This window comes from Fringilla coelebs, assembly GCF_963513975.1.
Source record: "Fringilla coelebs genome assembly, chromosome: 1".
Lineage (NCBI taxonomy): Eukaryota > Metazoa > Chordata > Aves > Passeriformes > Fringillidae > Fringilla > Fringilla coelebs.
Window position 1 is genome coordinate 92,106,604 of NC_140028.1, and position 14,148 is coordinate 92,120,751.

At 39.1% G+C, this 14,148-nt stretch overlaps 1 protein-coding gene across 1 annotated transcript in view; it reads left to right on the forward strand.

The window, feature by feature from the left end:
• The window catches only part of CDKAL1 (CDKAL1 threonylcarbamoyladenosine tRNA methylthiotransferase), a 378,616-nt gene that overhangs the window by 5,845 nt on the left and 358,623 nt on the right, over positions 1–14,148 (forward strand). Inside the window, exon 4 of the mRNA XM_084207700.1 lies at positions 621–733. Within this exon, the coding sequence (XP_084063826.1) occupies positions 621–733 (113 nt within the window). The remainder of the gene's footprint in view (positions 1–620; positions 734–14,148) is intronic.

The window sequence follows — 14,148 nt, forward strand, 5'->3', positions numbered from 1 at the left end:
TCTACCACAAGGGAGAGAACTGGAAGAGTGAAAGTGAGAAAACTTGTAGGTTGAGATGAAGACAGATAAAGTGAAGGAAGGAAGGAGCAGGGAAAAACCCCAAGTGATGCAAAAGCAGCCATTCGCCACCTCCCACAAGCAGACTGGTACCCAACCAGTCTCAGAACAGTGGTTATTTTGGAAAGACCAAAGGCACAGCTTTTATTGCTGAACATGATGTCATCTGGAATGAATTATCCTGTTGGTCAGCTATTCTGCTCATGTTCCTCCCAACCTGTTGTCCATCTGCAGCCTCATTGTGGCGGGATGGAGCGCAGTGGGAAACAAGCAAGCACTGTTTAATGACAGCTGAAGCACTGGTGTGTTAACACTGTTCCAGTCATAAACACCAAAACACAGCCCTATAGTGGTTTTTGTTACTGTATCCCAGCAAGGCCTAATACCCATTACACTAAAATCACATCATTAACTGTTTTTCCTCAGCTGTTTTAGAGTTGTTACTGTTTGCATTGCTTATTTTATGTTTGAAGAATTACAATTCATTCAGTCAGTTCAGCGGGCTTAACAGGGAAGCTTGTTCATCATTTAACTTGCATTTCTCATTCATTTTTACTTGACAGCATTATTCCTGGTGTTCAGAAAATCTGGATTCGTACATGGGGATGTTCTCACAATAATTCAGATGGTGAATACATGGCTGGACAGCTGGCCGCATATGGATACAAAATTACAGGTAACAGTATGAGTGAGCCCTGTAATTCAGTTTTTCTGGGGTGAATGTTCAGAGCTGTCAAGCTGTCATCAGATGTTTTCAGTCTTAATTACGCTTTTAAAAATCCCCTTTTGATCCCTTTCTGATCTGAAGGTGAGGAGGTGAAGTGTTTCCTGGCATTAAGCAGAATGATTACAGGATGAGGGCTTTCAGAATGGTTAGATTTTTCTTGACAGGGCAGACATCAGATAGGTGCAATTCAGTGCCTTTTTTGGATATTTTACTTGCTAAACTGAATTGAAAAGTTTTCATAAGAGTGGATGGGAAATTTATTAATTCTTGGTTTTTAATTGTAAATGGTGAAACCCAAGGGAAAGAGGGAGAGAGGCAGTGTTTTTACTTGGTGATGTGTGTGTTTGCATTGCAGCGGAGGTGGTCTACTCCAGGTAAAGGTTCTTTTCTTTCAGGAGGGGTGATCAGGGTGATGGAGTTGGGATGATACAGGATTGTACCTCATAGGTTCCAAAGAGCTGAGAATGCTATTTCTCTTTCCCTTACACATATTTTAAAATCTCCCCATCATCTTGTTCTGCCTTCCCAAGCCTAAAAATACCCCCAAACTTGTGGTTATGCTGACCACATTTCATTTCCTTAATACAAAATATGCTGACAAAAGAGTTGAAAAGTTGGATTAATACCATGTTTCAATATACAAGTATTATCTGAATATTTTTGTATAGCTTTTGACTAGTCAAGATAGAAACTTAAATTTTATTAATTAATTCAAGTTCAGGTGTGTCTTGCACCTAAACTTGTATACTGAAAGACTACTAAGTTGCCTGTTCTGACATTTTTCTAAAAACAATCCTGATTTTATGGAATAATTTCCTGATTTTCACATTAATGTGTCATGATACCATTAAAGAGTTGCATCTCATTTTCCTTTATTGCTGCTGATCTTTCTTACGTAGAAATAAGACACTAAATTATTCAAGTGCTGAACTACTATAGGGAACCCAGGTGATTATTAAATTAGTATTACAACTATGGAATAGGTATGCTTTTTCCACAGACAAGTGTAGTACTGGTCCAAACCCCCTTATTTGTGGCAGCTGTTTGTATAAGATTGCAAATATGTTCTCATTATGGCTTTCTTAAATTTAATTCCTCTTTACCTTTGTTGTTCTAATGCATATTATTCCAGAAGCTGCTTTTGGCTTGTCAAGATTCAGATGACTGTTGTGTGCTTTTGGAATTTTACTAGGAGAGATGTAGGGAAGATGGGAATGCAGTGAAGGAAGGAACTATGTTTCATTTTGGATACCTTATATTTTTAAAAAAATACCTGTTTATAACATTAGAATAGAAATAAGTCTACCTAGAATCTGAAACTGGGAATTAAAAACCTAATAAAAGTTGCAGTTGCTGGGAGAGGAGTCCCAGAGTAATTTTGGTAGTTGTACATGAAATTGATCACTAATTTCTAGTCATTATGTATGCACATATATTAAATTAAACAAACAGAAAAGCCTCAATGCTAGATGATGGGCAGAAATTGTGCAGTGTAGTTTCTTCTTTTTGAAATTGAATAATTCTTGTCAGTCTGTTCTTAGGAAGGCATGTTTGGCTTTTTTTATTTTTAGTCATCTGGGAAGTTCAGATAGGATGTGAAATAGGGATTTCATCTTTTTGTCCTGTACAGTGAAGCAGCTACTCAGTAACTGTTGCTTAAATGATCCAAAAGTCAAACATTTCTTGAAATTAAACTTAATATTGTTTATGGTATGCAAAAAATAAGAAGAAAGTGTTTTGTAAGAGCTGTTTTGTAAATCAATCCCTGTGTTGCTAGAATTTGTTAGTTTTATGTACAACTGTTATAATCTTGGGGAAAAGATAGAAATACTCACTAAGATGAAAGTTTGGCTGTTGCCACAGTGTCTTGGACAGCTATATTTCCTACATGTTCCTAAGCCTTTGAGACAACACTTCCTGAAAAGATGCTGGAATAAAGTTCTGGCTTTAGAAAATAAGATGTGAGCTTACTTGCAGTTTTTGCTCCATTATGAAGGAGTCAAGCACTGTTTCTAGTGTCTTCTGTCTAATTGCAAGATTGGAAAAAAATATAGAAGGAAGAAAAGCAGTGTCAGACAGACTCGTATTGCTAACTGGAAGTTGTAACAATGCAACCTGCCTTACAGGTTGACTTATCTGAAACTGAACATGGATATAATGTCCTCCTTGCTTTTCATGTGTTTTAAAAATGTTCTTTCTGTACAAGCACCCTTTGTTGCTTCCAGGAGTGTCTATATCCAAAGGTGAAAACTGAGGGCTGTACTTATCACAGCAAAGATTGCCTCTGTCTGGGGAGAGACCAGAGTGTGAATCAGCAATATACAGATACTGCAGTAACAGCAATGGTGATTAAAATCCAGGGACTGCATCAGCTTAAAAATAGGTAAAGGGAAACCGGCAGAAGAGCTGAATCTATTTTTGTATCTGCTTTTATGGTGTGAAGGTGGGCAGCATTCTGAACAAATCTTTCATACCATCCTGTGGGAACACAAAGCTCCTTTATAAGCCTGAGCCACACAGAAATGTGTGGACCAGCTGCTGTCAATGTAGGGCTGTACCATGGGTAGTTGTTCATATTCTGAAAACAGTGTAGCTGATGGTGGCTTTACTGGTTCTAAAACTGGTTTTGGTTTCTTGGCAGCATGACTTGCTGTATAGTTTAGACATGCCTGCAGACCTGCTGGAGTGCTCCCTGTGAGATACGCCCTGGAGGAAGAAACTCTCATGGTACAGACTGCCTGTAATGCCTGCTGTGAAAAACAGGAAGTGGGCGAGCTGGGAGCTTTCAAATATTGTGAGCAAGATTTTTGTTGGGAAGGGAGTTAAGTATGTTTGCCATATAGCTCGCTTTCTCTCTGAAAAGTGCAACTGCACATGTGTAGTCAGACATAGAATGCTTTGACTTCTCAAGGGGGTAGTTCTGTTCACATATGTTGACGTGTATGTTTCTGGTTCTGTGGAATTAATGGATTTTGGCCCAGCTTTGAATGCATTTTGGTGGACCAAGACCTTAAGTATGCTTGTTACTTCATACAGGTTGCTTCTGGCTCACGGCTGTCCAGGTCCAAAGCATTCCCTCCTCAGCCATTGTAAAACACGCTGGGGGTAAGAAAGGCATTGCTAGTAACTTAGAAATATCAGAAAAATGAGCACTAACTTTTTCTTTGATGGAGACAAAGCAAAAACTGCTATTAAAGATTCAGTGAGGCTAAACCAGTCACAGTCTATCTGCACTACATTTTCATGGATTTTAGAAATAAATGCTAGCACAGAACATACTCCTCTAGCATGGGATTCTACAAACAAGAATTGTTTCTGCTAAGTCAGTGGGCTTAGCTTTGATGTAGCACTTAGAAACTAGGTTATGTTACAGATCTTTAGCTTTACTTGTGCAGTTTTAGACTAAAGTGAAATTAGTTCAGGCATCCTATTCACTGTCTCAGAGATTTCTTCTGTAAGTGTGTTGGATGCAAAGTTGCTGGCTGTGTAGAGTTCACTGCATTATTGTGTTTAGTTGGCAGGACTTGTATCAGTGAGACTTGGCAATTCTTACTGTTTATAGTCATAAACATAAGTTATATGTCTTACACCTCTGTAACTCCCTGTGCAGAGAATGTATGTATTTCTGTATAGGAAATATCAAATAATATTTTGAAATCCCATTAAAGAAGTTATCTGGGGTTTTTTGCCTCTTCTACTTGTTAATTTTCTAAACACTTGTCAGTTTTGCTTACCAGTGGATATAACTGAGGTATCATTAAGACTTTCCATCTGCTTAAACAACACATTTGTGTAGAAGAAAGAAGGAAGAGGACAAGGAAGAAAGAATGATCTCCTTAAGACCTCATGTTAAAAGAAGACAGGTGTGTAAAAGGAAAGAGTCTGCTGTTGAAAAGCAGATGAGGTGCTGCAATCTAAAATGGACTTCAGCATTTAATGGCATTGTCTCGTGTTCATTGTGTTGCATAAGCGATGCTTGTGTAGACTTTGGCCATCCCCATACAGATGCAGCAAAGCATGCTGCAGCATGAATTTTCTTCATCTAAGTGCAAAATAAAGAAAATTACTAAGACTGTACAGGTATTGATTCCTGGGTTGTGAATCACTTCAGTATCTGGTTCTTTGTTTCAAGTGTTGTCTTAAAAGTACTTTTGTACTAAACAATAAAATTTTAATACTAGATTTTGATTGATTTTATTGCTTTGAAGTAGAGATCTCTTTAATAGGTTACTGTGTTATTAAAATAAGCTCTCTGCAGCCTGCATAGTCGTTGATGAAGTAGTTTGACTCTGCTGGTTTCCAGTGTATGCTTTTATTTGCTCAAAATCAGCAGTTGGTCTTTCCATTTTTTGCTCTCCACCCTGCTGATAATGCTCATCTGTTCCTTCATAAGTATCATGTAAAATTGTAGTGACTACTGTGTAATTTTTGGGGTGAGCCATCCTCATTGTGAGGTATTTTTAGTATTCTTTATTAAGCTAAAAGACAAATCTTTATTAGCTGCTTATGAAGTGCCTTATTAGTCAGAGAATTCAAGGTTAGTCCTTGTGTTTGAATCTGTACTTTTCAAATGGTTGTGAGTGCGGTTCCAATTTAGAAAGAAAAGATAATTTGCAATCTTTCTCGAGGGGCAGGGTATGCACAGTGTGTGCTTAAATACGCAAAATACCTCACACTACTTTTCTGTTGATGAGAAGTGTTTCTGTTTTCTCTACAACACTGCAGTCATGAAACTGTCTCTGAAGCAGCTGGGTAATAGAGAGAGGTAAACAGAGATGTAATTTCTGGTGTTTTGTACCCTCACCGAAGAATTCTTCCATTGTCTATAACTTGTAGATTCACAGCCCTGTATGATTTTTCCATTGCTTGATAACCTTACTGGCATACCTGTTCTGCCACAGATTTTTCTTTCAGATGCAAACTGACTCCTGTTTCTGGATGTAAAAGCTTTTGGCTGTTGATACGGAGCGAGGCAGTAAAGTAACATTTCTGTACCTCTTGTCTTGAGATAATTGCTTTACAGTTCCAGTGTTGCATATTCCTGCTGTTAGAAGATCAGAGTTGCTGCTTGCTATAAGTTTGTTTTGTGTGCTGATTCTTGGTGCTCAGGCTTGAAAAGTGTGCTCTGACATGCAGTTAATATGGGAATACTTGGGATGTGGGTGTGAAGGTTTTCTTTTTAAAATCTGAAACTTTTATGGTGAGATGGTTAGGAGGATGAGGAAAGAGGGTGAAATGGGACATGGTGGGGAAGAAAACAGGTGAGGCTCATGGGACGTAGCAGATGGAGTTGCACAAGTGTAGGTGATCAAGATTTCACAGTTCCTCAGAAGGAATAGATATTCCCAGAACATCCAGAGTGTCTGAAAAGCCAGTGAGGGGGACAATGAGTCTGGATATTGTTGGGATGGTTTCTTGCAGTGTAGAGTTCAAACAGCATCATGCTGTGACTCATCTGCAGCACTACATGTTCCCTAAGTCTCTGTAAACTAACGTATAATTGTGGTTTTGGCAACTGTGTATTACTGCTCCAGTGTTCCCTGTAAAACTTCCTAACCCATGTGTGGCTAGACTTCTGTTACTTATCACTTCTGACTTGTAGCACAGTGCAAGATATATAACCTCTTTGTGGTGGGTTTTTCCTACCTCGGCTTCCTCAGGATCAACTTCTTATTCCTGTTGGGCAACTTTCTGTTAAGTGGGGAGTCCAGCTTTGAGGATGTTGTCTCTGTTACAGGATAGAACGCTGAGTTCTCAGACTGGGGTAATGTGCCCCCTGTTTATGGGGGAACTAGATAAGAACTAGAGTCTGTTTTCTTCTCATAATGGCGTCACTGCCATTAGTGCTTGATGTGACAAGTGTGTACTGTCTTTATCCTCTTTAAAATTGTGTATTCATCTGTGAGTGGCTTGTTTGTTTGTGTGTTTTTGTTTGTCTTTTTTTTCTTTTACTGTTTTTATTTCACAATCAGGGCAGGCAACTGAAAGTTGGGAGCACGCTGAAGAACCTAATAAATCCTATGTGCACATTATCTTCAGAGACACTTGCAGAGAGCTCAGATAGGCAAATTTAAGCATGCACAACATGTTTAGGGTTACTTCTAGTGACAAGGCATTGGCTCCATGCTCTGGTGGTTGTGCAATGGAGTTCTGGCAATGCTGAATTTAATGTTATTCAGAAGAATGAATTTGAAAAGGATTGAACCATGAAAGGTAAATTTCAACTCCTAGTAGCATCCATCCTCCTATGTGGAACATGTCCCCATAGTAGATAGTTAAGCAATTAGCAAATGAAGCATAAGTAGCAGTGATGAAGTGAGTTCAGCATAAACACCAGATGATGAGGAGCTTTATAGGGTGTTCTACAGAGACGTTAGTTTCACACATCTCGCGGTTCTTGATGCTTAAGGAAAATTTATAGTAGATTTATGAAAACTAATGGGAGAACAGACCATTTTTTTATAACCTGAAGAGATTTCTTTGACCATGTATTCTCAGAGGTAGGAGCAGGATTTTATTTTGATCAGGAACATTTGTAGGAGCATTTGAAAAAGATGTGCTTGTTACACTGGAGGGCTGGGGAATAGTGGTAGAGGGTTAATGTTCACTGCAGGTTCTTGCTTCAGTTTGACTACAGTTCATTTGCTAGAAAGGATGAAGTTTAGCTGCCAATGAGGACAGAGTTCTCTGAACTTGCTATGGTTGCAGTTCTGCATTAAGATGCTTTTAATATATTTTGGGAATGGTTTTTTGTCAGTTGCAATGCGGATGCCTCCGTATTAGGATTGCTATAAGTTACTCTGGGGGCCAAGGCAAGCCTGGCTGAGTTGCTTTCTAGCTTGTTACTTTTAAGAATGTTGAATGTAGCACAACTCGAACTATTGTTCTGTGTCTCCAAATACAGAACGTTAATCTGTGTTTTTCTTCCTGTTTTAGGCCTGAGGGCATACTAAGAGAAAAGTCTGCTGTGTGATTATGGAGGCTGGCTGAGGACAATTGAAATGCACTAAAACAGATAATAGACACAAATTGCTTTTGGTGCTTTTCCATGTTGATGGGAGCAAATAAAGTAAGACAGGGAAATAAAAAAGAGAGACAGAAAGAAAAGTACTTTCAGACTGGATATATTTTTTTTTTCTTTCTTCATGGCCGGCTTTGGTTATGTTCATGTAAGCCTGGTAGGTGATTCCGTGGCTCTCAGGTGTTAAAACAAGTCCTGTTGCTGAGTAAACAAGTAATGAAATGTAGCAATTTTTTATCTCTTGATTTCCATCCCATCCCTGGAGTGTGTCTGCTGCTGTCTTAGGTCATCTGTGCTTTTAATTTATGCCTTTTTTTAAAAAATAAATGACACAGCTCTGTGTCTCCCCAAGCCCACTTGGCCATATGAGTGAGTTTGGACACTACCCTTCTGGTTTCCTTCTAAAAGAATGTTTATACAGTGGTCAGGCACACACACACACAACTGGGAGAAGGTAATGTATGAAATAGCTGAGGATTTTTTCAGCCGGAGGAGGTTTGAGGGGTGGGGCTGGGCCGAGCCTTGGCGGGTGGTGCGGCGCCGGGAGCAGCCGAGAGGGGGCAGCAGTACCCAAGGAGTGCCGCGCTGCGCGGCCGGGAGGGCTCCGGAGCCGGCCCGCCCTGCTGCGCTCGGAGCCACCGCACGGATGGGGGCGCCTGCAGCCTTGGGCACCTGTGAAATACAGTCATGTGCAGTGGAATAAACCTGCTGAGATCTCCTTTACTCGCTGCCGTTCTGGTCTTATGCCGGTGTAGTTGGCAACTTTGCTGTTGATTGTGAAGGTCTGTTTTGCACTTCTGTTTTGTCTCGAGAGTTACCACGTTTTAGCTTCAGTTATGTTTTGTGTTGGACTCAGTTTCCCTTCTAGAGAGTCTGTGTTAAGGAGATGAGATTCATAAGGTGTAATTGCCGAAATGCACCTTTTTGAAGAACTGTTCTGTTTGGAAGCACTTTCTGCTTTATGTTTGCTGGTCTGGGTAGGCTATGTTACTTTTATCTTTGAAGCATTATTTGGAAGTTTGCTTATAACGATCAGCATACTATTTTCTTTGAGGAATGATTAAAAATAGTTTAATTTTAATAACCTTATGTACTCTGTCTCACCGTGTGTATTTTGCCAAGACACTAAAAACCATAAGGACTGCTGAACAAGCGCTACTTGTTGAAATGCATAACTACAGCATAAATAAAACAGTGAGTGTAAAGGCAATGATTTTCAAGTTGGACATCAGTATTTAATTGTTTGGGTGCATAACAGCTTGTTAGGGCTAGTATTTGGTAACTTGTCACTACTGTGGTGCTATCCTAAGTTTCCAAAGCTAGCTTTTTCATTTGTTCAGGCAAATTCTAAACAGTCTATAGGATGTGATTGAATGTGTTTTTTTGAGGGAAAATGCTACCTGCTGTGAATTAACATCCTAAGTTGACTGTGGGTAAGACCTAGCTGTGTACTTAGCTTGTGTATTTTGTGTCCTTAACTTAAGGTCTGTGGAAGTACTTTTTTTTTTTTTTTTTTTTTTAATTCATTCATGTTCACTGCATATAATTTTCTTGAGCTTATCTTCAGGAACCTCCGAGTTATATAATTTTCTTTTGCCATCTAAATATTTTAAATTTTATAAAACTAAATCTTTTATTGTGAATGATGTTTGAAATAGTAGAGACAAAGAAGTTGTCAAAGGACAGTCTGTCCCTGGTACCTCTGGGTAGAGGTACCAGGGACAGTAGAACTGTGCCCCAGGAGGCCCTTAAGTCATCAGGGAAGGAGCTCTGTGATAGTGAAATGATGTTGTGCCACTGTCTGAAGCAAAGCTGGAGCAGACTCCCATGTAACCTGTATTCTCCTTGTGGTATTCATGGAATAACCATTCAGTCCTGCTCTTTTCTGGCATTGCTGTAGTCCAAAGCCTGATTTGAAAACAAGTGACTTATGCACAGGCTCATAATGTTTCAGAGAAAATGAGTAATTATTTGGTCTCAGCAATACTGGAGAGATGGTGAGCCCTCTCACCCTGAGAGAAGTGGTAAGGCTGCTCTGCATCTCAGGATGTGCAGAGAAATGACTTTATTGCATCATAAAACTGTGTGTTGGAATATTTTATGTTGTCATAGCCTATTTCTGCTGTTCATGTGAAACTTCAGCCTTGTCTTATCCAGTTTTTGTGATTTTTGTGCTATTTCCAACCACTTGGAGAAAGTAGGATAGCTGTTGAGGCCAAACAGCACTCATGGGGACCTTAAGCTGACTGAGCTGGTGCAGTTTTTCCAATGCTCATGCTTAGCCAGGACATGATGGGCCTACAGAGATGCACATCTATAAGTCTTGAATTTGCTGCTGTGAATCCTGTAGCTGTTGTGTGCTACCAGTTGGAGTTAGCAGACTAAGTGTTGTGGCTGAGGAACAGGCTATTTAAGCAGAAGATACTAGCTTTTGTCTCATCTCAAATCCCTGGCATTGGAATTTGCTTACAGAAAGAAGCTAAGCAGGAACTTTGTCTTGGGTAACTATAAATAGACTTTGAGTTGATTGTGCCAAAACTGAATTGCTGTTGATTGGTACAAGACACTGGTGTATAGAGAAGTGATTTTTTTGGCTTGCGATTTAATAGAAGACAGAAGACTTGAACTGCAAATTTTATTAGGCCTTTTGGACCCTCAGCATGTTGACTGGGTTTTAAGGGTAAAAGTATGCTTGTTTGTAATTGATTCCCTAACTGATAGTTGACTTTTGAGATTCTGTTGTTTGTTCATGGGTTGCCACTTTCCTGCTTGTCTTTAGCGTGCTTTGAAAAATTCACTTCCCAGTGGAAATGTTAATTTTCCTTTGTGAGTGTAAAGATTTAGACCATCAGATGATGGTTGATTTGAGTATCCAGTACTTATTTAACTAGAAGCTTGAGTCTCATAATTGGTAGTGATGGAAGGAGAATATCAAGTGAATATGGTTTGGAAGTCTTACTAGAAAACAAATTAACAAGTTCAGTTGTAAGACCGTCACCTTTATATATTGCTCATGGTTCCAGATATTCTTTGTAACACTAGAGTAGAATAAGAAAAGCACTACCAGAATTTTCTTTACAGGAGAAAAATCTGATTGTTAAATTTTTTTTTACCTTGATTTTTCATAAAACCCCAAACTCCAGGAAAATAATGAGAGGAAGGAAATTTTCTTCACAAACTCTTTTGCCATGATAGTTGTGTCTTTTTGTTAAAAATGGCTTGTTAGAAAACTTGCATATTCAGAATTGTCTTGGAGTCTGTTCATGATTTTCCAAATAAAAACACAGCAGAGCAAGAAAAATAATGTCTTCTTCTGTAGTTGACTGCCAGTTCTTTTACAGGTGCAGCTTTTCAGTGTTGTCAGTGATTCCTCTCTTTACTGAGGCAGAGTTACATTTAAATGGAGGGGGCTGTGAACTTTGCCTCTGCTCTTTGGTGGCTTGAGGAGGAATTCACGTAGTTTTTATCAGCACCTCAGTCTGATGCTGCTCACCTGCTGCAGACAGCCCAGCTGCCAGGTGCAGGTAGAGGGGTTTAGTTCTGGAGTGTAAACTGATGCAGAGGAGGATTGAGAGAGGAATTTTAAGTGGAACTGTTTTCCCTCACCACCTGCAGGGTGTAAGTTTGTGTTGATGGCTGATAGAGCCTGCTCTTAGACTGCTGCATTCTGTTGAAGATCATAGGCCAAAAGGCACCTGGCATGGTGAGCTCTCCTTCCCAGGGCTGGGCCATTCAGCAGCTTTTGTTTTTGCTGGGTGTTGTAAACCTGCAGTGATGGAGAATTCATAACCCCTTTTGGATGATTGACTGCCATTCTGGTTGAAAAGTGTTTCCGGGTGTGTGACCTATACCTTTTAGCACAGTTAAGCCTTTAGCTGCCTGTATGCTCTTTAGTAGGTGTGGAAAACATCTGATTCTTTTCTTCTGCATAGCAACCTTTCACATATTTGAATGCTGTTATGCCTTCTCTCTATAGGCATTTCGTGTTTAGGCTAAGTAGACCTAATTCCTAAAAGCTTCTCTCATAGGTCGTCTTCTCTAGAGCTCTGACCTTTCTTGTTCCATTCCTCTGGACATTATCCACTTCATTTATTTGCATCAATCTTCAAGTATATTGGTATGCTTATCTAGCATGTACAATTTTGATAAATGTGGAGGAGGGAGGTTTTTTGGTTGCCTTATTCAAAATACAGTTTGTGAAATCTTCCAATTTAGGTCCCAGGACAGCTGAAACCTTGATCAGGCTCTGTTAGAGAATAACTCTGTCATAATTGCCTTAATGTTTTTTTATATAAGATGGGAAATACTGAAATACACTTCCACAGAAAAATACTTACAGGAAATAGTTTTTGAATGAAACTGTTAAAGATGGGGAAGTTGATGTCTTGGTGCTAGCTTGTCCACTATCCTAGTCAGAATGGCTTGCTTCTCTGCTTTGGTTTTTTAATGTGTCTGAAGTGAATGCTACTAATTTACAGAGATTCACAGTGGGGTTTTTTAAGGATTTGCTTTCACAGCTCATTTAGTGCCACCACTGTTGTTCATAATAACTGTTCCTAGTAATACTAACTCTGAATTGCTAAGCGAAGGATTGTCATCACACTTCTGTTACTTGCTTTTACTTTTTCTCCACTGTGGTTTCAAAAATACTCTGTCACCTTTTGGTGGGTTTTTTGGGCCATTTTAGTTGCTTGGTTTGATTCAGTGCAAATCCTTTAAAGTGTCTATGCAAATGCATTGAGACATTGAGAAAGAAAGAAGGCAGAGCATTACCTAGACTGAGTGGGCAAGAGATGGCTTACAAGAGATGGCTTGTCTTTCATTTAGCACTAAGGCTTCCTTGTGCTGAGTTAAATTATGTGCTTGTGAAACTAGAGCTTTAGACTTAGAATGCTTTGTTTTAGTGTTTTGTGCTGTGATAGATTTCTGCAAGTATTTTGTGCAACTTGATCTGGTAAAGAATCCATCTTGATGCCATTCTTTGGGGCCTTAAAAGATCTTCCCCCACCCAGTACGTTAGAAACCCTGAATTTATTGGCATGTGTAACTTGAGATGTTTCAAGAGTTTTAGTCATGACAAGGAGAGAAATCTTGGCCACTTAAAATAAACTATTGGAGAAACATTAGACCAGAGTCTGATGTCAGACTTGCAATAAGAGCTGTGCAGGACTACATTGCAGCAAGAGTTTTACTAATGCTTACTTAGCTTTTCCAGATCGTTTTTAGAAATATTTTTGCAGAAGTAATAAGCTATCAAAGATGTTTTTAATACCTTATTCCTTTGTGAGCCCAGAGTTTGGTCAATGGGAAGAGAATTGCAGTGGTTGATGTAGATTCGGTCTATAAAGCTTCAGCTTTAGGTTTATTTATAGCAATTGTACCGATCACTTCCCTGAATTCTTTGAATTTCTTTAAATGGGCGAGGATTTTACAAACTTTTATTGGTAAGTGTCAAACTCGGTGTCACAGTACCTGTCGTACTGTAAGTCACTGCTAGATGGCGCTGTGTGACCGCGCTGGCACCGAAATAGGTGCTGAAACCTCTTCTGGAGAACCGTTTAAATTAACATTTAGGTTAAAAATGCCATTTTGTTGAATTTTATTTTCAATTTAGTCACTTAATTGATCCCACTACAAATGGTCTCCTGGCTCATGGCCTTGCTTTGCATTGCTTGAAATGACTCAAAGTTCAGAGGAAACCCTAGCAAGTGAGGTAGAATTTTTATTCGTTTCCCACAGAAATTATTAATAATGCAGGAGCATTGAATACATTAGGCTTGTGTAAATATCCTAGAAGATTATTCCGAAAAAATGTGATCCACTGTCATTTCCAATATGGTCACAAAGGAAATGAAGCAGTGATTAGTGTAAAAGTCTTTTGAGATTAAGGGGATTTATATGATTTTTATTAATTGATCATCATCCATGTATGTTCATGCTAGTTTATTAACTCTTTATTTTTCTTTTTAGCTGGGAAAGTTTAAAATCATTTAAACTTTTTTTCTGTTGTAAAATTGGACTTCTGGTTTCAGAGTGTGCTGTATAATTGTAAGCAAGTAGTTGTTCATTCATGGAAAAGATCATATCCAAATAAAGCTTTCTGGGTGTGGTACTAAGTCACTTGCAACGTGATGCAGCCAGGGTTTTGTGTGTCCAATCAGGATGGCGTGAGTTTTTTCTCATAATGATCAGCGTTAGCAAGAGGTTTTCACTGTGCGGGAGGTACAATGTGCTAAGCAGTCCGTTTCCTTTACTGTCATGCTTAAAAACATTTTAGAAATTTTGGCAAGGCAGATTTTCATGGGTCTCAGGTACGTACACCAGGAAAGTTTGCATCTCTTAA